Here is a 27721-nt window from a genome sequence, read left to right as displayed (position 1 = left end):
TCAATTCGCTATCTGTATTTTAACTGGTACTTTACTTTTGTACGCATGGGGTGCTCACATTTGTGTCGGTATAGAAGATACAAAAAAATGTTTCAGACAAGAGTTGTATGTTCTAAAGGAAGACACATGATTCTGATATGAACCATGTCGTAGATGTTGTGGTTTTCAAGAAATTAAAAAAGACTAATTTCTTACTTTTATTGTTCTACGTATAAAAATATCAAAGTAAAGTTATTGAAAAGTGAATATTTTACGAGATATTTTGTATTTTATATAAAAATATTATGACACACACACAAAATTTAAAATATCAGGAATTAAAAATATTATGACAAAATTAAGAAATTCTTAACGAAAGCGAGCTTTATTATAGTGTTTTGAAAACATCTTCACGAGATGTACAACTTCTATTTCAAGGTTATTATTATTATACTTGTATTAAAATCAACCAAATTTTTATTTAAAATGATGTAAGGAGTTTAATTAAGGTTACACTATTTCTATTTGTTTTAGATTGCCTTTTTATTTTCTACAGAGGTAAGTCTTTCTCTCCCTCTCTCTCTCTCTCTCTCTCTCTCTCTTCTCTCTCTTTCTCTTTCTCTCTCTTTTTTTTCTCTCCTTTCTTTTTCCCCCTTTTAATTTTCTTCTTTTTTTAATTGGCGGCTTTGCGCCTTTAAAAGTCAGCTGCTTTGCGCTGATAAAAATCAACTGCTCTGTGCCTACAAACATCGGCTGCTTTGCGGCTTTAAACTTCGGCTGCTTTGCGCCTTTAAAAGTCGGCTGCTTTGCGCTGATAAAAATTGGCTGCTCTGCGCCTACTGACATCGGCTGCTCTGCGCCTACAAACATTGGTTGTTCTGTAAAAATCGGCTGCTCTGCGCCTATACAAATAAATTGCTTTAGCGCTTTAAAAAATCTGTTGTGCGCCTATTTTATACAATGTCTCTAAAGACTCAAAATATTATTTTAAAGCCTGCGGACAAAGATATAATTACCCGAGGCGAATGGCTTACGAACGTACATATGGATCATTTCCATAGACTTTTACAAAGTTGTTCAGATTATAGACCTGTCGGAACATGGGGAATACAATTGCCTGATATGATTCAACTTGTATCACAAGATAAAAAACACATTCAAATATTGTATAGTTCGTCACATTGGATGTGTAGCTATTATGATACAAAAAATTTTTATATATGATTCTTCAAGTAATAAAACATTGTGTAAAAATCATGAACAATTCTTGGAAAAATTATTTCCAACACATGACTTTAAAAAACATCCCGTCAAATTTCCTACTGTGCAACATCAATTGAGCAGTAAAGATTGTGGTGTTTTTGCTATAGCTTTTGCTACTTCGTTGTTATTCAATATTAAACCTGACAAAGTAAAGTATGAACATAAGTTTATGCGTTCACATTTAATACAAATTTTGGAAAATAATGTTATTGAACATTTTCCTCAGGATTTGCAAAGTGCTAATTCTCAAAAGGTACTTCCATTAGCAGTGATAAGAGATAGAAAGGCTAAAGCGACTGCTCAACGTATGAAAAGACATTTTAAAAGTAATTGCGCTAAAGAATGTCGGGCAGAAAAACAGGATTTAGAAAATCGCGCTACAAAGCAGCAACGATGCAAACAGAATTTACCAAATAATCGTGCTCAAGATTCACAATGTGCTATTTCTCAAAGAGTACTTCCATTAGCGATAATAAAAGTGACAGAAACTGAAGCAATTGCTAAAAGTGCAAAAACACATTCTGAAACTAATTATGCTACAAAATCTCGTGCAGAGCAGCAGGATTTAAACAATCGCGCTATTATAAAGCAATCTAAACAGAATTTAAAAAAGAAAGTAATTTTAAAGTAAAGAAAAAGATATAATTCGAGGCGAATGGATTATGGACGCTCATATAGATCATTTCCATACACTTTTGCGAAGTTGTTCAGATTATAAACCTGTCGGAACATGGGGAATCCAATTGCCTCAATTTATTCAACGTATACCAGAAGATAGAAAACATATACAAATATTGCACAGTGCGTCAGCTCCGTTCAATTGTGCAGATCTAAATCTTATAGATAGAAATGCACATTGGGTATGTAGTTATTACGATACAACAAAAATATATATCTATGATTCACAAAATAAACAAGAATTGCACGAACATCACGAAATATTCTTGAGAAAATTATTTCCAACATACGACTTTGAGAATAATCCTGTCGAAATTCCTACTGTACAATATCAACCAAACTGTAATGATTGCGGAGTTTTTGTTATAGCTTTTGCGATTTCATTATTGTTTAATATTAAACCTGACGAAGTTAGATATGATCAGAGAGTAATAAGTTCACATTTGTTGAAGATTTTCGAATCGAATACAATTGAACATTTTCCTCAAGATCCACAAAGTGATGCTCAGACAGTGCTTCTATTAGCAGTAATAAGAGATAGAGAAGCTAAAGCGACTGCTCTACGTATAAATAGACATTTATATAAGAAAGATTCCTGTGAAAACATTAGTAATACTGGAAATAATTGCGCTGAGAAACGTTGTCGAGAGGAACAGGACTCGTCAGAAAATGATCGTGCTAAAAAACGGCGTCGATATCAGAATTCAACAAACAATTGTGTTAATAATACTAAAATTAATCGCGCTAAGAAACGTTGTCGAGAGGAACAAGATTCAGAAAATGATTGTGCTAAAAAACCGAGTCAAGGACGAGATAGACAAAGAAAATATTATCTTATACATTCTCAGCAAAAACGAGATAGAAAAAGAAAATATTATCTTTTACATTCTCAGCAAGAACGAGATAGACAAAAAAAATATTCTGATTGTAAATGGCTTTATAATAAGCGATACTATGAGAGAAAGAAGTCTAAATGCGTACTTGCAAACAAAAATCGCGATATTGCTAAAAATATTACTAGAAAATATACAAAGTTTTGGTCACAAAAATTATATAATAAAATTTCGCCCTGTGGCAATTGAAGATATTGAAAAGAAACTTGATATTAGAAATCATATTGAAAGACGATTAGAATCCGAAAGAATCGTACGTTGGTGTATGCATATTCGAGACAGTTTTGTCCGCAGGATCCTTTCTAAAAAAAGGCATGTTAAGTCGATACTCGCATATCTCGAAGTTTTTTGTTGCCGCTTTTCCGCGATGTCAATTGGTTCTCTCGCTGCGCTTACTTCATTTGCAGCTGTCATCGTATATTTTGACAGTTGTGTGTATCAAGAAGTTAATAGTGTAAAAGTAATTGCATAATGTTAAAGCTAAATAGCGCGCGCGAAGCGCGCGTCTGTGGTGTCTAGTCTATATATTAGCATCACTTAAAAATAAATCAGAAGCGTGTTTGACTCTTGCCGAAGAATGCTCTACAATTGACGATAAAATACGTGCATTACGTGGCATATCGCGACATACGGCTTCGTCTGAAAATTATTTTATCGACACATATCATAACATTACTTCGTCACAACCTTTGGTAATGAACGTAAAAGGTCAAATTATGAATGTATTACCTTTGCAGCAGGCACAAGCAAAAAAATCATGGGAATGTAATACCTTGTGTATAATTGATGATCCGTTTTTAATCGATCGTTATGAAAAATTCCTTTAAATGATAAGTACATGTACTTTAAACAAAATACCACAATTGTTAGAAAAGATTCATACATGTACGATAAAAAATTCAAATAAAAAGGGTCACACACATGCTTGTTACATTGATACGAAACTTTGCAAAGCAATGTTTCTTTGTGTTCAAATATATTCATCTCATTTTCCAAAGGTGAGACATATTAAACGTTTAATTTATCAAATAACAAGTTTCTATTGGAAAATGTTAAATCTGCAGAAGGCTTTAACTTCCGTTGATTTAGACACATTAAATGAAATTATAACTTTGGAACAAAAAAAAGCAAATATGTACAGGGTGTATCAAGACGATACAGAGCGGTACGGCGGGTTGCCCATTCGAGCAGGCGCGCATGGTCGTTCACAATTGCGTTGACTTCGGTGCATCTCCTATAATCACTCGCATATCTTTTTTACAATAAAATGGACTTTGTAGCGCCCGAAGTTGCAATACAATTGTGACGGATTTCCGTAGCAGTAACGTTAAAACAGAAGTCGAGATGACAATACAGGTTATGAAATAAATTTTATTAAGAAAACGAAAGACATTTTCTCTCTTACGAAAAAAGCTCGTACCATAGTCCATCATAATCATTATATATTATAATTTTATTACTTAAATTATTTTTTGCACACAATGTTTATGCACAGGACAAAAGTCAGCAATTAGTATATGTGTGCAAATTTAAATTATAAGTCGGCGAATAAATTTCATTCGATGTAAGTTTAAATAATGGCAGAAATCACCATTAACAAATCTTACAATATTTATTTTGTTTAATTAATAAATAATTTATCATTAAATTGATAATCAATTTAATATATCAATAATAATGAGCATTATATAATTTTTTTATAAAATGATGCTGCTGCATCTTAAAAATCTTAATCTTAATCTCATAAACAAGAGGTTTATTAGTATAAAATATGATACATTTTAAATATGATGCTAATAAATAGTTTATATAAGCAAATTATCATAATATTTAATGAATACTTTTTAGTAATAAATTCCTTGTAGATTTAAATGAGATTTAGTAGCATTATTTACATAAAGATGCTTATTAGCATCAGTATATTGAATTAATTATTAATGTTAATGATGAAATATTAATAATCTGAAATAAATGTTGTTAGACATAAGATCCGCTGATAATCGTTTTTATCGTTATAAATAACGATGGAAACGGTTATCAACGGATCTCGTGCACGGATCAAAAGGAGAAGGAGAGAAGGATGATAGGCCTCTCCGGCAGTTCTCTCGCACCCCCGACACTCCACTAACCGAATTTTATTGTTGGGCGCCAGACGCGTGAATTCGCGTCCGCGAAATCGCGAGAAACTAAAGAGAGAGACGCAAGGCGAAATAAGTCGGTGTGCGAGGAATCGGCTAGCTCGACCTAATAACAGAACGCGCCCTCAGAAAAGATTTCTAATAACGAGACAAAAAATATTCTTGACATGTTTAATCTTATCACAACCTGAAGTAGTATAAAAATAAAACAATATTGAGATTCAATCAATAATTCCTATTCTTTTCTCTCGAATAAAATAAGATTGACTTAATATCTTGAGTTATAATGTCGCGGAATAAAACGGCTTCCTATCAAATACGTTTTGTATGATCATAAGTATAAAATCATAAATCATAAAAATAATCGAAAATCATACGTTTTGTATAAAAACGTAATAATAAAACGTTACAAAATAATAGCTGTTTTTGTTCATAAATACTTTTATTTCATTCTATCACAAAAAGGATCTTGAAAAAATAATATAATAGATTCCTAACAATCTACAAATTCTCTTTTTGCAAGAATAGAATAAGATTTTTTTTTCAGATTCGTCTATTATTGAACCAAGAATATTATAGGATTGTTACAAAGTTCTATCTGCATCTTTCTGAGAAAGTTAGAGAGATAGTATCAAGAATATTTTATTCTAAACTTAAGAAATTTTCTATTTAAGATTAAAATATTGTTGTTTCAATACTAAATATAATTGGCCCTATTTCGATCCTATTTTATGATAGATTTAAGAGTAATAGCATTGTATCTAGAAATCTTTTCTGAGGGTGGCGGGGTTGATTAAGGGCAACGCGATGTTCGGCGGGGTGACACGCAAATCATTAACTCAGTCAACTAACAAATGAAAAGGAACATTTATTGTAAAATAACTTTCGGAAAACAATGCGGCCATTTCGGCTTTCATTAATCAGAAAAAGCAAATAGATAGCTGATAACACGGGCGTCAAGTTTTGAACAATAAGAATGGCAGTAACGCGGACGCCAGAAATAAGCGAAGAATTACGTTAATTTAGTAAACGCGCGGAAGGCGTCGTTGATGAGCAAGATAATACTGGTAGAAAACTAAACTCACAAATACTTCGAAATCATAGCAGTCACGCAGATAATAATAGTAGAGTATTAAACTAACAAATAATATGGAATAAAAACTATGAGGAAGTAATGTGCAAGCTTCTACTTGCACACTTAAAAACTATGAGGAAACAATGTGCAAGTTTCTACTTGCACACTTTTTTATTATTTTAAAACATCATTTTTTGAAGTCTCAATTATTGAGACTTGAGATGTTCTAACTGTCCCCCTTAGAAAGAGATGAATAGTGAGTAAACTAAAGTTTTTTTTTAAAGTTAACCGACGTTTGTAAAATCATAATAGATTTCTTTGTCATCCATGAAGTACTACTGTTAAATAAAATCAGTAACTTATACAGTCATTTATAAAATAAACGCTCGACACTCGGTCAGCTTCGCAAAGTTCAAACATCGATTTCATACTTTCTTAAAAGGGGATTGACATTTAACACTACACTGTGTTTTTTATATAACTAAAAAACTAATCAACCAAATCTTAAAGAATTATATATGGAATAGGGGGGGGGGGGTAGAAAAAATTGAAAAAAAACTCAAAAAACAATCTTTTTTTTTTGTTTTTTCTACCCCAATTTTATATATGATTCTTTTAAATTTGGTTGATTAGAACCAACTTTATACACAATCAAAAGTTCATATACGAATTTACGAAAACAAAGCTTCCTCTATGAGGAAGCAATATATAATTTACCTGTTCTGAGACCCAATCACAAAATCTTTCTCGACGGAGCAAATCTTGGGGGAGCAACATTTGAGTTGTGTGTCTCTTATAAGGATGCATTCTTAAATCTTTCTTAATAATTTTATGCGCCTTGTTATGGTCCATACCGAGATCATATCCGATACTTCTCGTGCTGGTGTGCGAATCTTCTGTAACTGCTTCTCTCACTTGATTGATAATTTCTTCCGGGCGATGATGGTGATTTCGTGCGCGTGTTGACGCGTGTAACGTGCCATGCTGGACAAGGCGAGTTAATAAGGTATGGAAATAAATTAATAACATATTGGCCAACTCTTCGTTAGTATAACGAGGACGTTCCATCGTTCACCACGTTTTCAATCCTCGCGTTGCATGCAAGGAAAAGAACGTCGGACCAGATAGTTTTTTGTCCGTCTACGGAAAATGCACTCGTTTGTTTTAAAAACGTCAAATGGTGAACGATGGAGCATCCTCGATATACTAACGAAGAATTGGCTAATATGTTGTTAATTTACGGCGAATGTCGTAAAAATGAAAGGCAGGCCGCAATTTTGTACGCTGAGCGCTTTCCTGAAAAGCGGCACCCAGCACACGGGTATTTCCATACCTTATTTACTCGCCTTGTCCAGCATGGCACGTTACACGCGTCAACACGCGCGCTAAATCATCATCATCGCCCGGAAGAAATTATCAATCAAGTGAGAGATGCAGTTACAGAAAATCCGCACACCAGCACAAGAGGTATCGGATATGATCTCGGTATGGACCATAACAAGGCACATAGGATTATTAAGAAAGATTTAAGAATGCATCCTTATAAGAGACACACAACTCAAATGTTGCTCCCCCAAGATTTGCTCCGTCGAGAAAGATTTTGTGATTGGATCTCAGAACAGGTAAATTATATAGTTTAATAATGTATTAGCTATATTTTAAGCTTTTATACGAAATCGTGGCAAATAACTTTTATTTATTGAATATTTCTCGTTGACGCGTTTTTTATATCGTGGCTAATCATATCACCGTTTCTTCTAAAGTCTGCGCGATAAAATGTCAACCTAAGTAATAAACAAAAAATTAATAATAATTTTTAACAAATTGCAAAAAAAGCATAAAAAACATGAAAAAAAATATACAGATACATTATTGTACCTTTATATCATACAGATTAACGATATTGATGATATTGAGGATGACTACTTTCTGCGGAGTATATTATGGACAGACGAGAGCACTTTCCGCAGTGATGGCATGATTAATCGCCATAATGAACATCATTACGCCGTAGAGAACCCCCACTGCATAAAAGAAACGCACGTCCAGGGAAGATTTCACGTCAACGTTTGGATGGGGATTGTGGACGATACGATTATCGGACCGTACTTTTTCCCTGAAAATGTAAATGTCACTGCAGAAGTATATTCCGAGTTTCTGGAGGAAACACTACCCGGTTTGTTGGAAGATGTTCCATTAAACATCCGCCCAAACATCATCTTCCAACAAGACGGCCATCCGGCCCATACTTCCGTTCTCGCCCGTACGATTTTGAATCGTCGATTTACGAACAAGTGGATAGGCATTCACAGTGATCTGCACGAGTGGCCACCGCGATCACCTGATCTCACGCCTCTGGACTTTTTTGCATGGGGTTTTATACGCGATCAGGTATATAAGACACTACCCATGAATCGCAACGAATTGATAGAAAGAATACGGGTAGCAAGTCGCGATATTACACCCGTCACATTAAGTAGAGTGCGACAAAATTTTATGCGGAGAGTCGCATTGTGTTTGGAGAACAATGGTGGACATGTAGAACATGTCCTGTAAAATAATACATAATAATACATATTGTAAATACGTTTGTTTAATTGCGTCAGGTGTGATTCGCGTTCTGACACCTAGATTATCCACGCGATATTGGTTGCGCCGAGATATTATATTCGCGTTGGTGTGATTGCGCTCCGATGTTACCTGCGTGCAAGCCTTTGCGTTAGAATTATATTTGTGTCGGAATATCGTTTGTGCCGACATATTATTCGCGTTAGAATATTGATCGTGCCGATTGATTTCTCGAGTCGGGGTGTTATTCGCGTTATTCACACCGACTGATTCTAGTTAGGATATTATTTGCGTTAGGATATTATTTGCATTAGGATATTACTTGCGTTGACCTAATATTGCGTCCCGTTATTACTCGCGGTAATTCCGTACCTTTCCCCGCGTTAGTTTTAGTATTTCGTGTTATGCCAAGCGCCTCAGCGCCTTATTCTTCGCGTCAGGATACCCTTGGCGATATTGCGTTCGACCATTATTACGTTGGGATGTCACTCGTGTTACGTTCTCTATCTGCGTTAGATTAAGACAATTTGGCGACAGAATCCAATTTACAATTTGGCGATCAGAATTGTTAGGAATCTATTATATTATTTTTTCAAGATCCTTTTTGTGATAGAATGAAATAAAAGTATTTATGAACAAAAACAGCTATTATTTTGTAACGTTTTATTATTACGTTTTTATACAAAACGTATGATTTTCGATTTATTTTTATGATTTATGATTTTATACTTATGATCATACAAAACGTATTTGATAGGAAGCCGTTTTATTCCGCGACATTATAACTCAAGATATTAAGTCAATCTTATTTTATTCGAGAGAAAAGAATAGGAATTATTGATTGAATCTCAATATTGTTTTATTTTTATACTACTTCAGGTTGTGATAAGATTAAACATGTCAAGAATATTTTTTGTCTCGTTATTAGAAATCTTTTCTGAGGGCGCGTTCTGTTATTAGGTCGAGCTAGCCGATTCCTCGCACACCGACTTATTTCGCCTTGCGTCTCTCTCTTTAGTTTCTCGCGATTTCGCGGACGCGAATTCACGCGTCTGGCGCCCAACAATAAAATTCGGTTAGTGGAGTGTCGGGGGTGCGAGAGAACTGCCGGAGAGGCCTATCATCCTTCTCTCCTTCTCCTTTTGATCCGTGCACGAGATCCGTTGATAACCGTTTCCATCGTTATTTATAACGATAAAAACGATTATCAGCGGATCTTATGTCTAACAACATTTATTTCAGATTATTAATATTTCATCATTAACATTAATAATTAATTCAATATACTGATGCTAATAAGCATCTTTATGTAAATAATGCTACTAAATCTCATTTAAATCTACAAGGAATTTATTACTAAAAAGTATTCATTAAATATTATGATAATTTGCTTATATAAACTATTTATTAGCATCATATTTAAAATGTATCATATTTTATACTAATAAACCTCTTGTTTATGAGATTAAGATTAAGATTTTTAAGATGCAGCAGCATCATTTATATAAAAAATTATATAATGCTCATTATTATTGATATATTAAATTGATTATCAATTTAATGATAAATTATTTATTAATTAAACAAAATAAATATTGTAAGATTTGTTAATGGTGATTTCTGCCATTATTTAAACTTACATCGAATGAAATTTATTCGCCGACTTATAATTTAAATTTGCACACATATACTAATTGCTGACTTTTGTCCTGTGCATAAACATTGTGTGCAAAAAATAATTTAAGTAATAAAATTATAATATATAATGATTATGATGGACTATGGTACGAGCTTTTTTCGTAAGAGAGAAAATGTCTTTCGTTTTCTTAATAAAATTTATTTCATAACCTGTATTGTCATCTCGACTTCTGTTTTAACGTTACTGCTACGGAAATCCGTCACAATTGTATTGCAACTTCGGGCGCTACAAAGTCCATTTTATTGTAAAAAAGATATGCGAGTGATTATAGGAGATGCACCGAAGTCAACGCAATTGTGAACGACCATGCGCGCCTGCTCGAATGGGCAACCCGCCGTACCGCTCTGTATCGTCTTGATACACCCTGTACAAACATCAGCAGAGTTGTACTATTTTGAGTGATGACGATATCATTTCTCGCTATAGCAACGCATTTAAGGCTTTTACCAAACGCTGCATGGACACACCTCGATATGTTTGTGCATCATGTGAGAGACTTTGTTATAAGAGAAGTGTCTCTGAAATTAATAAGCTTAAAACGCAATTAGATATTCCAATTTGGAGAGATTTAATAGCGCATTTAAAAAACATAACATTACCCCACAATACATATGTCGTTATTGTGCAGGAAAATTCCATAACGGATTAATGCCTGCGTATTGCGTTTTAAATAATCGATTTTTACGTGATACACCCGAAGAAATATCATTTCTTAACACGTTTGAAAAAATTTTTACACAAAGAGCTAAGGCTTTTCAAACTGTTGTTAAAATGGGAACTGTTATTAACAAAAGACTGCCTCATAGAAATATGGTACAAAAAGTAAAAGGTAAAACGTTTTATTTACCATTACCTTTACAAGAGACATGGAACAAATTATGTTCCGATACTGATCCAATTAATAAAAATCATGAAATGTACTACGTACGTGTTAGAGGTGTTCCGACAAAATCCAAAATTGTTTGGGAAAAATACGTAGATCGTAAAAAGGTACACAAGGCTTTAACATGTGTTCGAGATCGTGCAATTCGGTACGGATAATCGCGTCATTTCAGCAATTCAAGGCATAAGGCAAGATACTCTAAATTGCTCGCGCAACACGTATGCATGCCGGGAGGGCGGTCGACGAGATTCAATTTCCACCGTGTCGTCTTAACCGCATTGCAAATCGCCTCTTCAATATTAAATTCGTCAGTATAGCATGGATCTTTCTTTTGCTCATATTCCAGAAAGTTCGCTAATCGCCAGCAAAACATTGCCGCAGCTGACCGAGTGAACAAACAAAGTCAAGCTACACAATAGAAAGGTCCATGCTATAAACAAAAGCGAGCGCAAATAAGTAACGATCCGGCGGATCGTCATGTGCAAACAATGACGTCAGCGTGATGAGGTAGGGCTCCGACGGCCAATCACCCTCCCGAAATTCATAGAAATTTGTCTGGAGGGAGTTTCGCCTCGGAGGTGATAAAATAACCGCCGCCTCGGCGCGGGATCGATTCTCGTTCGTAGATCACCGCCAGTACACCGCTTTATACCGCTTAAACCGCTTTTCGCTTCGCCATCCGCATTTTCGCATTCGCTTAACCGCTCGCCGCTTTTGCCGTGCTCAAGTCTGTGCGCGCTCACGGCTCTTCACCTGAAAAGGACTGTAAATAACTTGTACATATCTGATTTTTGGGAACATTATATACTTTATTGTTTTCTGTACTTGCTGTCTCTCTCCTTGCTTTTGTGGTCGTCCTCTTACCTCGCGCAACCGCGTGCTCTCGAACAACATGACTCAAACGTAACAATCCTTTTTACAATATTATAACACTCTCAGAAACTCACGATAAATTATGTTTAGAGAAACTGGATAATAATGAATTTGAAGCACAAGAGACGGAAAATGATAGTGAATCTGTTTCGGATAACGAACAAGAATTGAGTCCAAAAGTTCCAATGAAAGAAACAAAAAAATAACGTAGACGCTATTTTATCAAATGACGAACAAGAATTGAGTTCAAAAGTTCCAATAGAAGAAACAAAAAATAATAACGTAAACGCTACTTCAAATAATCAGTGTGAAGCGATGTTAACCCAGATTTTTGACGAAAGTCAAGATAGTTATTACGAGCAATACACTATTTATCCTTTGTATGAAAAAAAATCATGTCAAAATGCTACTGCCTTATATCAGATGTTAAAAGTTCAAGATTTGCCCTTGGACAATCGTGAGAAATCTTTAGATTTATTGTGTTTTCCATATTTATTTCCTTTTGGTATTAATGGACAACGCGAAACTAGACAGGTTAAACTTCACAGCCATGAATTTATTAAATGTTGTTTGACATCCAAACATTCACAATTTAGATTAAGTCCACAATTCTTATTTTTCTTGTTAAATGATGCGAATATTCGTCAATTAAGTCGTGGTATTTATCATAAATTGTATACAACAGATTCACGAGAACGTTATACGGCTAAAGAATATTTAGAAGCATTGCAGAAAGGTGATATGGAATCTGACTGGAGTTCGATATTTTCCATTTTAAGAAATACGGAACAATACTGGCGTAGACCAAGAAGTGATTTAATTGCTATGAAGCAAGAATACGGACCTGCGGCATGGTTCTTTACAGTTAGTCCTGGTGAATGGATGTGGGAAGATTTAGGTGCATATATTTGTGAAGTAAATGGATGGCCTAACGATTCGACGCCCATTAGCGTACTCGTTGCTAAAGATCCCGTGTCGACGTCAAGGTTTCTTGATAATAAATTCAAACCGCTGCTTGATTTTATTTGTTCCAAAGATCACCCGATCGGAGAAGTAATTAACATTACTTCTGGCGACGAGAATACCAAGGTAGAGGTATACAACATTTTTATTTATTAATTTGGATTAAAAACGCGCCAATTATCGGTAAATCTTCTGTTGAGGAGGTTTCTAAATTTATTTTGCAACATATAAGTTGTAAAATGCCAGATCCAAATATTTCACCATTGTTATACAGGCGAGTCAATATGTATCAACTACACAAACATAACGATTATTGTCTTTGTTCTAAAAAAGCAGGACGTAAAACGACTCGTGTCTGTCGTTTCGGATTTCCTTGTCCAGTTACAGACACGTTGATTATGAGAGATGTCATAAGTTCGATAGCAGGTAGGAAACGATTAAAAAATAGAAGTAGGCTTTATGACCTTCCTCGAACAGATACTGAAACCTGTATAAATGATTATAATCCTATCATTCTTACTGCATGGGAAGGAAATATGGATATACAATTTATCGGTGAAAAAGCATCGCTGCTTACCCGGTTATTACTAAGTATATAAATAAACCAGGAAAAAGTGAAATATTTGATATTATCTTTGATAGTAAAAATAAGAAAAACGAATCATTGGCGAGCCGTCTTTGGAAGATTGCTTTTCGAGCCATTAGTAATAGAGAATGTGGAGCTTTTGAAGCTGCTGATACACTGCTAGGTAATCCTTTATATGGGACTGATCGAAATACGAGTATTAGATGGTTAGATGTTAATATGATACGACATAGAAAAGTTAAAATCTGTAAGGAAATTAAAGCTCTTGATGAAGATTCCACAGACATATTTTGTCCATCTATAATAGATGATCATTATCCACGGAGACCGGAAGAACTTGAATCCTTGTGTTTATATGAATTTGCTCAGCAATATGATATTACGAAAATCAAACCACGAAGTAAAAATATTGAATTCTACAAGATGAATAATGGTTATTATCTGAAACGACGACAGCGTAACTATATTATTAATCACTATATAAATATGATGTCAATACGCGGCCGGAAAATTATTTTTTTTTATTACTGCTTATGTTTAAACCATGGCGGAAACTGGAAGATCTTAAAAATGAATGTGATACTTATGCAGAATCATTTCACAAGGAAAAGTTAGATCTTGAGAAAGCATTGTATTATCGTGAAAAATTAAAGGAATTGCAAAAAGCATTTGAAACTGCGAAGCAATTGGTTCAGCAACGTTTAGATGATTTAGAAAAACAGCACGAGTCTCAAGATGATCCCGATAATCCAATAGGTGTTCAAAATATTGAGGCTGGTGAAGCGATGCAAGATTTTAAGGATTTTGGTAAAAAATTAGTTCAGGAAATCGATGTATCTGAAATGATTTCAAATCTGAACGTAGATCAAAGAAAAGTATTTGACGATGTGATCAACACCGTAACATCGCCGGATAATAAACAATTACTAAAATACGTTAGTGGAGAAGGAGGTACTGGCAAAAGTTTCTTAATTAAAACAATTAAATGCTGGATAAAACAAATTCTCAACAAGGATACCGTTATAGCAATGTGTATGAAGTTAGCATATCAATTGTCAGCATATAAAAAAAAAGTAAGTTCTCTTTGCATACAACCGAGTTCTATAGTTCCTGATAATTTTTAACAATAGTTCTGGCCATTAAATATAAATAAACGGAAGTTGAGAAATGATATGCTAACTTCCCGCGAAGTTAGCATATCATATAATTTTTTTAGAATGAATTTTATAGTTCTTGACGAGTTCTATAGTTCTGTAACATAGTTCTGACCATTAACTATCTCTAAATAATTATTAACAATTATTATCAGCATATCACTCGTACTAGAGTGATATGCTATGCTTCTGCGACTAGTTCTGCTTCTTGGCTCGTTCGAGATTTTAAACAACAGTTCTAAACTCCCTGACGATAATTCCGTACAGTTCTGACCACTGGCTACCTTTAAATAATTATTAACAATTGTTATCAGCATATCACTCGTACTAGAGTGATATGCTATGCTTCTGCGACTAGTTCTCGGCTCGTTCGAGATTTTAAACAACAGTTCTAAACTCCCTGACGATAGTTCCGTACAGTTCTGACCACTGGCTACTTTTAAATAATTATTAACAATTGTTATCAGCATATCACTCGTACTAGAGTGATATGCTATGCTTCTGCGACTAGTTCTCGGCTCGTTCGAGATTTTAAACAACAGTTCTAAACTCCTTGACGATAGTTCCGTACAGTTCTGACCACTGGCTACCTTTAAATAATTATTAACAATTGTTATCAGCATATCACTCGTACTAGAGTGATATGCTATGCTTCTGCGACTAGTTCTCGGCTCGTTTGAGATTTTAAACAACAGTTCTAAACTTCCTGACGATAGTTCCGTACAGTTCTGACCACTGGCTACCTTTAAATAATTATTAACAATTATTATCAGCATATCACTCGTACTAGAGTGATATGCTATGCTTCTGCGACTAGTTCTCGGCTCGTTCGAAATTTTAAACAATATTTCTGAACTCCCTGACGATAGTTCCGTACAGTTCTGACCACTGGCAACCTTTAAATAATTATTAACAATTGTTATCAGCATATCACTCGTACTAGAGTGATATGCTATGCTTCTGCGACTAGTTCTCGGCTCGTTCGAGATTTTAAACAACAGGTCTCAACTCCCTGACGATAGTTCCGTACAGTTCTGACCACTGGCTACCTTTAAATAATTATTAACAATTATTATCAGCATATCACTCGTACTAGAGTGATATAAATCCCTTTTTGCGACATAAATCTTGGCGCGATGTACTTAAATACCGGAGTTATTATAATAATGTTGCAGTCATTGTCTAAATTTTTAGAAAAGTATCTTTATGTGGAAAAAGAGGTATGCGCAATGATTTAATATCCCCGCGATAAAGCGTTTCCGTTATTTAATTATAACTAGCCGACGTGAAACTCTCCGATGACGACAAATTATATTTCATTAAGCGCGCACGGATAGTTTGAATGAGAACGAAAAGTCGTGAATAAAACGGGCGCCTGTACCGACTCGTCATAAATCAGCACAAATAAATTATGACGTCAGAATGAGTTTTTTTCTTTTATTTTAGATGGATAATTTGCGTTTTGGGTGAAATTTAAATTGTATATAACGTCGAGAAGTTAGTTGGAACGATAATGAAATTAGTAAAAATGTATTAAAAATTACATCTTTTCAGAAAAAATATATTTTTTGCGAATATAATCCCAAATATAGAAAACTGCATCGAGAGACACACATTTCAATACCAATGTATCAATTTGAAATTAAAAGCGATTGAGAAAGTTTTTAAAAATCTGTCAACTTAATTTGCATTAGTTTACATTGTATAAGATGTGTCTGTAATTAAATCGCAGATATTAAAGAATAAAATAGAGGAAAAATGTTTGTTCAATATCAATCAACTTTTTGTAAAAAATTATGTTGCTAAAAAATATGAAAATTCAAGGACCGTTGAAACGTAAAAAGCTTTGAGCTTCCAATAACTTTTATAATACGTCCGAATTTGTACAAATTCCGCAATTCTCAATTCCGTTCATTTAAACGCATGGAGATTTGATGGCGACCAATGACGACCACCATATTTTATCGATTGTTTGCTATGCGAATTTTTTCGCAACCACAAACACGGTAAATTACCAAGCATGTGCATATAAAGCGTAAATTCTATCGCCGTTAATACGTCGATAAATCTGTGCCGAGATGAATCGAGTTTTTTTGATTAATCAAACGACGTGATCATCAGCCGTGCATTGCGCGTAAAAAAGAGCGTAAAGCAACCTTTTGATTTCACCAATTTGCGACATGATATATCTACCCTGCTCTTACGATTCGCTTTGTTTAATTAATTTCTCTCCATACATTTTTAAGCTATTATTGAACATTTGATTATATTTGTCTTACTGTAACAACTTGTTGCAATTAAATTTTTTAATATAAAGAAATTAATGAAAAATATTTTTGGTAAGATAAATGTCACATAAAACAGACCGTAAATTTTTTATTTTCCAGAATTAAATAAAAAATAATAAAATTTCTTGTTTTATCACACTATGTGATTTCATTATGAAAGATAGAATTAATATTATCTTAAAATAAGAAATCTAAGTTAAATAGAATCTTTTTTTTTTTAAGTTAACGTTATCCTAAAATTATAGAAACAAATTATAAATGCATCATAAATTATAAATAAATGGCAGTTTTTACATGTATACAAGTTTGGATATTTAAGTTATTATAGAAAAGAGCTTAGTTACTTCTCTAGAGTTCTCTCCGAAAGATGTTTCTTCGTCGTTTATGACAAAGCAATATATCGGATGTCAAATAATATTTTCTCCTTCGAGCGTATCTATACTGTCTCAGTACACGATGTTGAAAATTGAATCGCCACCGTGGAAATGTCTTTTCGCGTTACTATACGTATATACCGGAAATGTCGTTACCAGCGCGGGATTACATCCCGTGAGATGAACGAACGAGAGAGTGCTGCGCCGTGCCGGCGGTAAAGAGGGTCACGAGCGTCGCTTATGATACCTTATGATATCACAATGCGTCCCCCGTGCGCGCACAAATTTGTTTTACGTTTGATGTATCGCGCAATACCGTAACGGGAAATACGAATTCCTTTCATCTCTTTTTAGGCGACGGGCGAAATTCTCAAAGATGCTGGAACACTTTCAGAAATGGCCGCTGTCAAAGGTTTTCATTTGGCGTTTGCGATTGCAAAAATCCCCGTCTATCTCGACGCCGAGTGAAGCAATACGACAGCATTGTGACCCGAGCTCTTTCGAAATAGCTTCCGTGGTTGTCGAAATTTCGCATCTCTTATGGATTGCTTTGACCGTATACCGTACATTGTAAATGCATGAATATTTCCACGCGTAATTAAATTTTCATCTTTCTCTTTCTTTCTCCCCTTCTCTTTCTCTGTTTGAAATTTTGTTCTTTAAAATTTCTAATATTTGATTATGATTTGGTAATATTAATAAAATATCCATATATTATAATACACATATATGCATTTGTTTGTTAACGTTCCGCCATTCCCCGTTCGGGCATCACATCATTCACATAAACGGCTGAGAAATGTCGTTTTAATCGACCGCATTAACGTTATTGTTCCGCTTATATTTAAGAGCATTAACGTCGCCGCTATATACCAGTTATAACTATTGCTGCTATAAATTCTCCCATTATTTACATATATAGGACGATCGGAAAAATCCCGCTGTCACAGCACTGCGTGCAAGCGAATGCACGCTCGAGTGCGGCCACGAGGTGACTGCGCCTCGTACAGAGATTTTTTTATAGCCGCTCGTATTGCCTAACCGTCCTCCTCCAACTCTCTCTGCTTGTCCCCGCTTCTCACCGAATGTTTTATAATTAATTACAGTACAGGCGGGAGTAGGAAACAGTTTGCTCTTCTTTTATCGACTTCCGTTTCGCGAGTAGCTCGTAAAAATCTGTGTGCTCAGTTTTTGCAGTATCTCGTTTTGCTCACCCTCTCTCACGCGTCTAGTTTATTGTATTTTCTTTCCCATCTTATTCTTCCTTCCTTCCCCCCCTCTCCGTCTCTCTCTCTCTCTTTCTCTCTGTGTCTCATTTAGAAAATCTCAGCGACTTACTGCTGCGACAAGAGACAAGCAAACAATTGCGAGCGAGCTGTTAAACTCGAGGAACGTAACGATGAAAACCCGCGTCGAGAGAAGTCTGTTAGTTTGAGCATTTCCGGCATCTTGTGTCGCTAGAAGATTTGATGGAAACATTATTCAGCCAGTATAATTGCTATAGGTAGTGATCAAATTTATACGTTATAGAAATGTGCAAATTTAAAACAGTTAAAAAAATGTTTAAAATTTTTATAATATAGTGTTTTACAAGAGATTAAGAATTACTGTCTAACTGATAAAGATTGATTTTAGTTATTAATAAATGTAAACTACGCAGTAGTTTTGTGTCAGCGCAGTATGCCAGTTGTGTGTGCGCTTGGGATTAAGTTCAATATGTACATAAAAATCAGAGTCAAATTCAATAATTAAGTTTTACTTTTTTTTAGTTTGAGTAATGTTCATAAGAAATAATATTTCATACATCGTACTTGCAAAGTAGTCGAATCTCGATTAGTCAGTTTCGAATTTAGAATGAATGCCTGCAAGATTTGGAATGTACCTATCCTATAAGTAGGTTCTATCGTAAAGAATTGAATCTTTTACAAATAATATTCAAATATACTGTTATTAAAATATATAAGTTACCATGTGAAATTATAATAAAGAGATATTTGTGTGTACATATATACACATTATGTTTCACACATTAAATTTTGAGTAAGGTACTTATAAAAGGTTTGAACATATTTGATCCAACTTCCAGTCTATTTGGAAGTAATATTTTCGTATTTCGAGATATTCATAAAGGATACGAATCCATTTTAGGTTCAAGTATATTTGAAGTAGAAAAAAGTCCTCTATTATGAGAAAGGCTCCTAATATGCGACAGCAAGATTTCTGCTAAACTAATAGGCCCCATCTGTTGATTCCACCATGAACTTATTGCCCTTGAGGTAAAACTTATTTAAGGGAAAATTAATTGTTTGATCGTGCGTGTAGTCGTTGCAGAGAAAGAAATTCTGAAATTAGATGTTGTCAAGTGCCACGGATATGAGTTTTTAAACTTTGTTTATTATATAATTAATAAATATTTGGCACGAAGTTCTGCATGCAGTGATAGAGTAAGATCGTATTAATAAGAAAATACGGAATATGTTGAGTTGCTCAATTGTAGAAATTAGATTTAGTGATTGTGAAACCGCAAGGCGTGGTGCTCGTAACATGAGATACTCAGGGGTTGCTGGAGTATGAAAGTTATTGTATAGTAATAAAGAAAGAGAAAATACTATATTAAGGTTAAAGGAAGGTTTATACGAATTTATAAGACTGTGCTGACCTTGATTTGAGAGGGAAGGGTGGAGGGGAAAGATTAGGTACAACATTGAGTATAAGTGGGTTTACGATTGTTGCAAATATGCTTCTGCATCACATGTGTATTTCAGAAACATTAAATAAAGGTTTTAATAATAGATAATACTAATGTATTTTGCACTTTATTAGCGATTTTCCGGGGTCTCTCATATTAGGAGCACACTTTTGCGATTTTACCGAAAGCTCATTTTTCAAATTTTTCTAATTTTCAGCAAAATTACTATTTAAATTAAATTTTACATTTCAGCATCTTAAAGCTTATTAAATTCGCTTCAAAATAACCTACTATATTTTTCAATTCTGCCCATAGACTTTCGGCAATCACACAAAATAGATATGGTATCTCATAATCAGGTACTTTTCTCTATTGCTTTTACTTTTTATTTTCTGAAACTACGTCAACAAATTCGAATGTACTTGTAAGATACTTAATCCCATCATTAGCGTGGGCGGAAAGAATCGACTTTTGTCTATTAAATTTACTTCGGAAACCACCGTCATTAAGAAAACACAAACTCCATAGTAGATACACAATGTCTGTAACTATATGTTCGCTTGCATCAGTACATACCTACTTGTATTTTCAAATTTTTTCGAGGCACGGCTTGGCTCTTCTATTTCAGTTACAAATCGGTTTTTAAACCAAACGTTTTTTTAAAATTCAATTTAGCGTGTGGATTTCGCGCGCACGCTTGCTCTCAAGATGCACAGCGCTTTATGTCCGGCATTAAAAATGAGTGGCACTATTTATTTTTCTTCCCGCCGTCGTTAACTGAGAAAGTGCCTCCGCGAAAGATGGCGCAGGGAAGAAAAAAGAGTGGCAGAGACGGATAAAGGCAGGCAGAGAGAGAGGGAGGGAGGGAGAGCGAAAGAGAATGAGAGAATAAGGGAAATCCCATTCGCCTAAAACAACAGGTGATTATAAAACCACAGCCAAGAAGCGGCAAAAACTTTCGGGAGGTGGGAAAAAAAGTTGCACGCGGCTGCAACGAAGAATAATTATGCCGTGGGAGGACGGTAACAAACGGTGATAAGGAGGATGTTTCTAGTTTCAAGCTTAATAAAGTGAAATGAAAATATTATTCCATTCTTTTCTCTTTTTTCTCTTTCTTCGTTTCCCTCGTCACTTTTACCCTGAGTTTATGGAGCACAAACAATGTATAGGCGTTTGTAGAAATCAGAATTTTTATATTCGATTATTCGCGGTAAAAAAATGCAAGCAAAACGTTTTTGAAAAAAAAAATGGTCAGAAAGTTTAAACTCTTCTACACTTTTACCTTCTAAGTTCATATTGTCATATAATTATTATTAATATAATTAATTTCTTAATAAAATATTTTTTATATTTGTTTTTTAAAATATTGGAAAATGGTTACTTCGAGGGTTACGTGTAATACAAAAGCACTTATTTTCCTTTATTAAATAAGTAGATTAAAAACATTATATATATATACGTAATATATATACAACATATTAATTGTCCAGTTTTAGCTAAATAAATTTCATAAACACACATATATAATAAATACTTACATAAGAATTTAGAAAAGAGTTACAATTAAATAAAAAATATACCATCTTTGGTCGGGCTTGGCAGCCTAATAATAATAATTCTGTGTAAATTTTGAATTCTTTTTGCAATTTAGTAAATAGCGCGCTAATTATTTGTTGACTTAAAACACAGTTTGTTTTTTGTTGGAATAGTATAATCAGTTATTTAAATCAATAATCGATAATTAAAAAACTCAAAACTGACAAATAATCGCCGCAATTTGCAGAGTTGGAAAAATATACACAGTACATAGAAATATTATTACAATTGTAAGATTTATATCGGTCCAATTTTACTTACTACTCTTGTTAAAAAAAGTCTTTGTTGCCTCTACTATATGTATACACAATTCATTCAGTATTGCGAAATCTATGATATATCTTTTATAAAATATGCTGATAATTTTTATCGAATAATCTGGCAATATTTTATTGGACGTATACTTAAAAAAAAAATTAGATTGGTCGAATAATGTTGTTTACCTGATCATTTAGCAGGCGTGCATGTTGTAAAAATCGGGCGACCATCGATTACAATTATGTAAACGTGTTAATACCCGAGTACGCGTTACTGGGTGAGGCGAGCACACGCAGGTTTATCGCAATGAATCATAATGCATGCGTCGCATGATTACAATTACGTGACTTCCCTTGTCTTCCGCGCCCTTCCATTATGTCGGCATTATTGTGGGAGTGGATATCTCGATATATCTAGAAACTGGATCACAACCGTACAATATGGCGATACAAGCTACTCGCGGGGATAAAAGGGTTAACACGCACAATTGAATGGGAAAGCATCAAAAGTGAGATTATGTCTTTCAATTGTAACTACTTCGAAAAACAAATTTGGGAAGCAGCAATTAAAAAGTATTATATATATTATAATTAAGTAACTTTAGAAGCAAAAAAAGAAATATTTTAATTCCAGGAAAAAGAAATTGAATAATCTTTATTTTAATTCCACAGGAAATAGCTTTCCAAAATTTTCCAAAAAGAAAAGCACACGATAATATATTGCGTGTCTTCTATAGCATTTAATTTAAGCCTTAACCTAATTAAACGTTAAGAAATTAATAATATTATAAGCTTTTATATAAATACGTAAATAACATTACAAATATGCTATTTATTTATTATTATATTTATTTTTACGTAAAAGAGTTTAATATATCAATTTTTATTGCATTATATACGTAATTTAAATAATTCTAGTAAATTTATTTTTTCCACCAGTAAACGTGACAAATAAAAGAATATGTGGATCGCATTTTACGACATTAAATTAAAATGAGTTTTAAAAAATGTGGAAATCCATAAATCTATAGAATATATTTAAAAATTTTATTTAAAAATATCTTAAAATAAATATATTCCTCGAAATGTTAAATGTCGATCATTTTGATCGTAAAAGGATTTTTAATTTATCAAATTTTTCGCTTTTGAGTAATATAAGAAAATTATTTATAGCACTTATTGTTAATAAACGGATAATTGAACTTGACGAGCTGTGGTCACAAATACAATTCTGAGGGAGCAAAATCCAATAGGGAATTCATTGATTAAAGAATGAATGGACGGTCGAAAAATGTCGACTTCAATTTTCACCAGTTGACGCAACACATTCCCCCTTTTAATTTATTCGCTTTCCGTCCAATTTTTTTTCCATTTGCTGTGAAATCTTCCAGCGCTAAAATCGCATCAATTATTTCCGTCTTTTTTATTTTTATTAAAGTATTTTAATGCGCGTAAAAATATTTGCAAAATTACAAATTATGTTTGCTTTATTCTATGATTAAATAATAGAAATATTTATTTGATGATTCAATATTTATATTTAGTTAATTACTATCAAATTTAATAAAATATAAACTTGTCATAAATATTTTACTTGACTGTACAATTTAAAGATACTTTATAATTTATCTTTGATGGCTTATAATATAATATATGCATATTATAAACATACAATATTTTATGTAAATAAATCAACATATAATAGATTATAATCCAATCTGGAATATATAGACATACATATATATTATAATGCTTGTCAGATGTTTATAAGAAAATCTGGTATACGGTACGTAACGTACCGTTACAAATATGTATACTCGCGACGCGAGTACTCGACGTAACGAGCAACTTGCATAAATCGTCTAAGACATTTCAAACACCGTTACGAGAAATAAATCACAGAGGGGAAAAAAATCTTGGAAATTTACACGTATGCACATAACTTACAGGTGAAATTAAAGCAACAGTGCTTAAAGCAAATTTCTACGCGCGAACACGGAGTTTCAAAACATAAATGCGAACATAATATCAAAATATGACACATCACACACACACATACATATATGCACACACGCACGCGTGGCTTTCGTTGCGAATGTGGGTTATAAAAATATCGTACACACGGAATTTTTGCCGTGAATAACACGACGTCGCGTAAACGACGAAATAATCAACGTGATAACGTGTAATCGTGTACGATGTTTTCACAAATATAAATATTAACAAATCGCGGAGAAGCTAATGCATATCTACATAATCAAAACATTAATATTGTATATTCACTCACCGGTCGATGCGCTATGCCGTTGCCTTCCCGAATACCGCACGGCTGTAAAAAAAAAAAAAATACATATACATTACAAACGTTGCATTTCAACAAAAGTAAAGAAAAAACGGGAGGTGGGCGTGAATCTGATATTTTATGACTCAAAACACACGCGTTTCGAAAGAATTTTTAACGAAAACACGTATATTCGTCTAAATGAGCAATTAGCATCTCGCATGAGTGGGTGAAGCAAAAAGAGCTTACCCGCCAGCCGATGTGCCGCCATTATGCGCCACCTCGCCGATTGCTCTGCACCGTCACAGGCACACACTCGCACGACCGACCGAGATATCACACGGCTGATTACGATCCCCGCTTTACGCTAATCAACACGACGCGACGCGACGCGACGCGATGATTGACGAACACGTTATTCCGCGCGACACACACCGGACGTTTATTGTATGCGGATCACCCCGACGGACGCGACGCGACGACGTGCGAGCGACGCGAGACGCGTTTACATGTATCGCAATTCCCGCCAATTCGCGCGACGCCACCGACTGTCGACACTTGCCGAGACTTCGCGACCGCGACGAATTCAAAGTAGCCGTTTTCCACGCACGCGAGGACTCGAGAAATCCCCGATCGATCCGATGGTCGACGCCGGACGCGCGAATAACGCGAAATTAATGCACTCGTACAAGCGCGTCACCGACACTACAGACGCGAGTTGCTTCCATAAACGCCCGCGCCGCGCCGCGCACCGGCCCAACGCCAACGAAGTGACGAGCAACGACGCAACGCGACACGACAGCCGCGAATGTCGAGAGATTCATCGCGATCGCACTTGATTACAATTCTGCGACGATCGTCCGCCACCGACGTACCACTATCGACACTCGCTTGTAACAGTAACGCCTGAGATACTGCCGAAGTAAAACGCTCGACCTTGAGAACGCACACGAGCGGCACAAAGCACAAAGTGTGACTCCCGGCAGCCCCCGCGACCCGCGAGTCCCGCGACTGCCGCGAGGTGAGCGCTAATACGTAAGACGACCGCGCGAATAAAAAAAAAAAACAAGATGGCGCGCGCCACTACCCTTCTAGTCTATTCTGTTCGCTCACCGGTGACGAGTCCAAATATCGAACGATTTTTAATTGTAATATAATGAGAAATAATATAAAATACTACATCGTCGAATAAATACTTTTTTGGTTTTATTCGGTTACGCGTTTATCTTCAATATATCAAATGTCGAATGCATAGAGTGATCCTTCGAAATATTCTCTTATCAATTTATTGTGGAATATATCTTTTATTAACAAAAATGTCACGTTTCTACGGTTTCTCGATCTTGAACATTATTAAATCACGGATTTTGAGAGTAGCAAAATTTTTCACTTTAATCGTTGAAATGCGACCGTATAGTCAAAGGAGTATTTAAATTCGAAATTCCTTTACTTCTCTGTTAAATCTTAACGGTGGAAATAAGGCGAACGGAGAATGGTTTTAGTGGTTTTCTTCATGGCCTGCCTAGTAGCACACTCCTAGCACACAGAGGCGACCTACAGGTTGAACATTCGAACGTGCTTACACTTTAACATTTACGCCCTCCCGAAACTTACGCAACGTCAGCTCGTAGATACATCCCGAACTTGCACGTTATAAACCTTTGAGGCCCTCGTGGAATTTCCCACGAGAGCCTTCATTTCGTAGTGAACAATGTTGCTAATCGACGATCTCATGAACTGATTCCCGCAGAATAATTTTATAGTCGAGACAAGAGCCGCGTATATAATAGAGGCGCAAGTAAAATTATATATACTAGATATTTCGTGAATAAATTTAAATTTTCGAAATCTAATTGAAACAAATATGTCACTGAAAAGATACGTATATCATGTGCAGATTTATGAAAATCTGCCAATTGCATGTACGCATTAAAGGAAAAATTCTAAAATCGCAGATGTCAATATACTTTATAGAATATCTGGAAAACATGAGTTTTTTGAGATATTTTTCATGGCAAATATAGGCGAAAAATATTGACGTACACTGTGTACCAATACAGATTGGATTTCCTGTGGAAGTTGCAAGCGACCGAGGAGAAAGAGGAAATGGAACACTTGAAAGCCTACAACCAGAAACTGCTCGGGAATATACTTCCGGAACACGTGGCCGCCCATTTTCTCTTTACTGTTAATTCAGATGTAAGTTTTATCTAACAAAAAATTCGAAAAAAATCTTTTAAAAATTTTTTACAATTTTTTAATCGCATTAAGCATAAAACACAATAAATAATATTGTTACATATTACATCTTTGTGTCAAATAAAACAGTTTGAACATTTCAATGACCTATACGCGACCTATACCTGTACTAATTACCGATCGATTCTTTTGTACCCTGACGCGCGCTGACAAGTGCTCGACATACAATAGACATAAAGACAAAGATTAGGATATTCATAATATATTTTGACATTTCCTAACGAGATTGTGTTATTACAGATTAAACAGAAATTTACAACTGGAAAACGGATGTATATAGAATAAAGTCTTATTGTATATTTTAAAGTTTACTTCAATAAAGTTAATTGAGTTTCATCTTTCTTCCAAGCTTCGTGTCAACATTTTCATAAAAGCAGCATTTGTCTCTTCGCTTTTCCATTCTTCCTCTAATTAAATCGCAAATATATTAATCATTAATCCTAAACAATTTCATATGATAATCCTCAACTGCCGCATAAAGATTACTTAGATATTGCATATTTAATATCGCATATTTATGAATCAATTAAGGATTACCCTTAAAGTTTCGAAATTTCACCCCAGCTGTACACATAAATTAGGACCACCTGACAACCGACGTGTTAAATCATTCAATCTCCAGATTCCAGACTGAATTTCAACAGTATATACCTATTTGCCTAATTAGTTTTGTCCTGTCTAGAAGCGATTCTAAATTTGATATATCAGGTTAGACCATATCAACCAAATATATATAGATTTCAATGCTAGTCGTAAAAATTCAGTTTTGACTTATTTCTATACAAAAGCTAAAATAATTAAAATAAACTTTTAGAGGAAGAAATTTTTTACACTAAAAGTTCAAAATTAAAATAATCAAAACAATTGTTTGAAAATTATGACTATTTAACAGTGACAAAACTAATAAGATTTCCTCCAAAAATATCCGAATCTAGTCTGTAAAAGACTGTCTAAACAGGAACATGTCCAAGACAATGATGTCGATTGTTTCGCAGGAATTATACCACGAACAATGCGACTTTGTGTGCTGCCAAGAATAGCGATAAAATATCACTTTCTCCATTCCCAATAATCTGAAGAAGAAGGAGATAAGAAAAAGGGAAAAAGAAAGAAGAGGAGTGGAGGAAGGGAAACTAAATGTAAAAATGATTGATTTGGGCGATGATCGGTAAAGGGGTTTATAAAAAAAGCTAGTACTTCATAAATATATTGTAGAGAGATCATA

General features: G+C 34.5%; 1 protein-coding gene and 1 long non-coding RNA gene across 2 annotated transcripts; one reads left to right on the top strand and one right to left on the bottom strand.

The window, feature by feature from the left end:
• Positions 1-412: 412 nt before the first annotated feature.
• On the bottom strand, positions 413-25187 carry LOC139816628 (uncharacterized). Its single transcript, XR_011733051.1, has 3 exons — positions 24487-25187; positions 24244-24285; positions 413-839 (listed from the first exon to the last, which is right to left on the bottom strand). It is a non-coding gene; the product is annotated as an uncharacterized lncRNA (long non-coding RNA).
• LOC139816808 (uncharacterized) lies at positions 7104-8582 on the top strand. The gene is made up of 2 exons (XM_071784553.1): positions 7104-7648; positions 7920-8582. Exons 1-2 carry the CDS (start codon positions 7214-7216, stop codon positions 8580-8582), a joined length of 1098 nt encoding a protein of 365 aa, XP_071640654.1. The 5' UTR covers positions 7104-7213.
• Positions 25188-27721: the final 2534 nt, after the last annotated feature.

Source organism: Temnothorax longispinosus, chromosome 7, assembly GCF_030848805.1.
Source record: "Temnothorax longispinosus isolate EJ_2023e chromosome 7, Tlon_JGU_v1, whole genome shotgun sequence".
NCBI classification, from domain to species: Eukaryota; Metazoa; Arthropoda; class Insecta; order Hymenoptera; family Formicidae; genus Temnothorax; species Temnothorax longispinosus.
Note: the sequence above shows the minus strand (reverse complement) of the source record. Positions and strands in the feature narration are given on the sequence as shown.

Bases quoted from the DNA above. Each gene is read 5' to 3' on its own strand.
- LOC139816808 (XM_071784553.1), top strand. From the start codon at position 7,214: ATGGAGCATCCTCGATATACTAACGAAGAATTGGCTAATATGTTGTTA. The intron at 7,649-7,919 runs GTAAATTATATA...TATATCATACAG, and splicing joins GTGATTGGATCTCAGAACAG to ATTAACGATATTGATGATAT.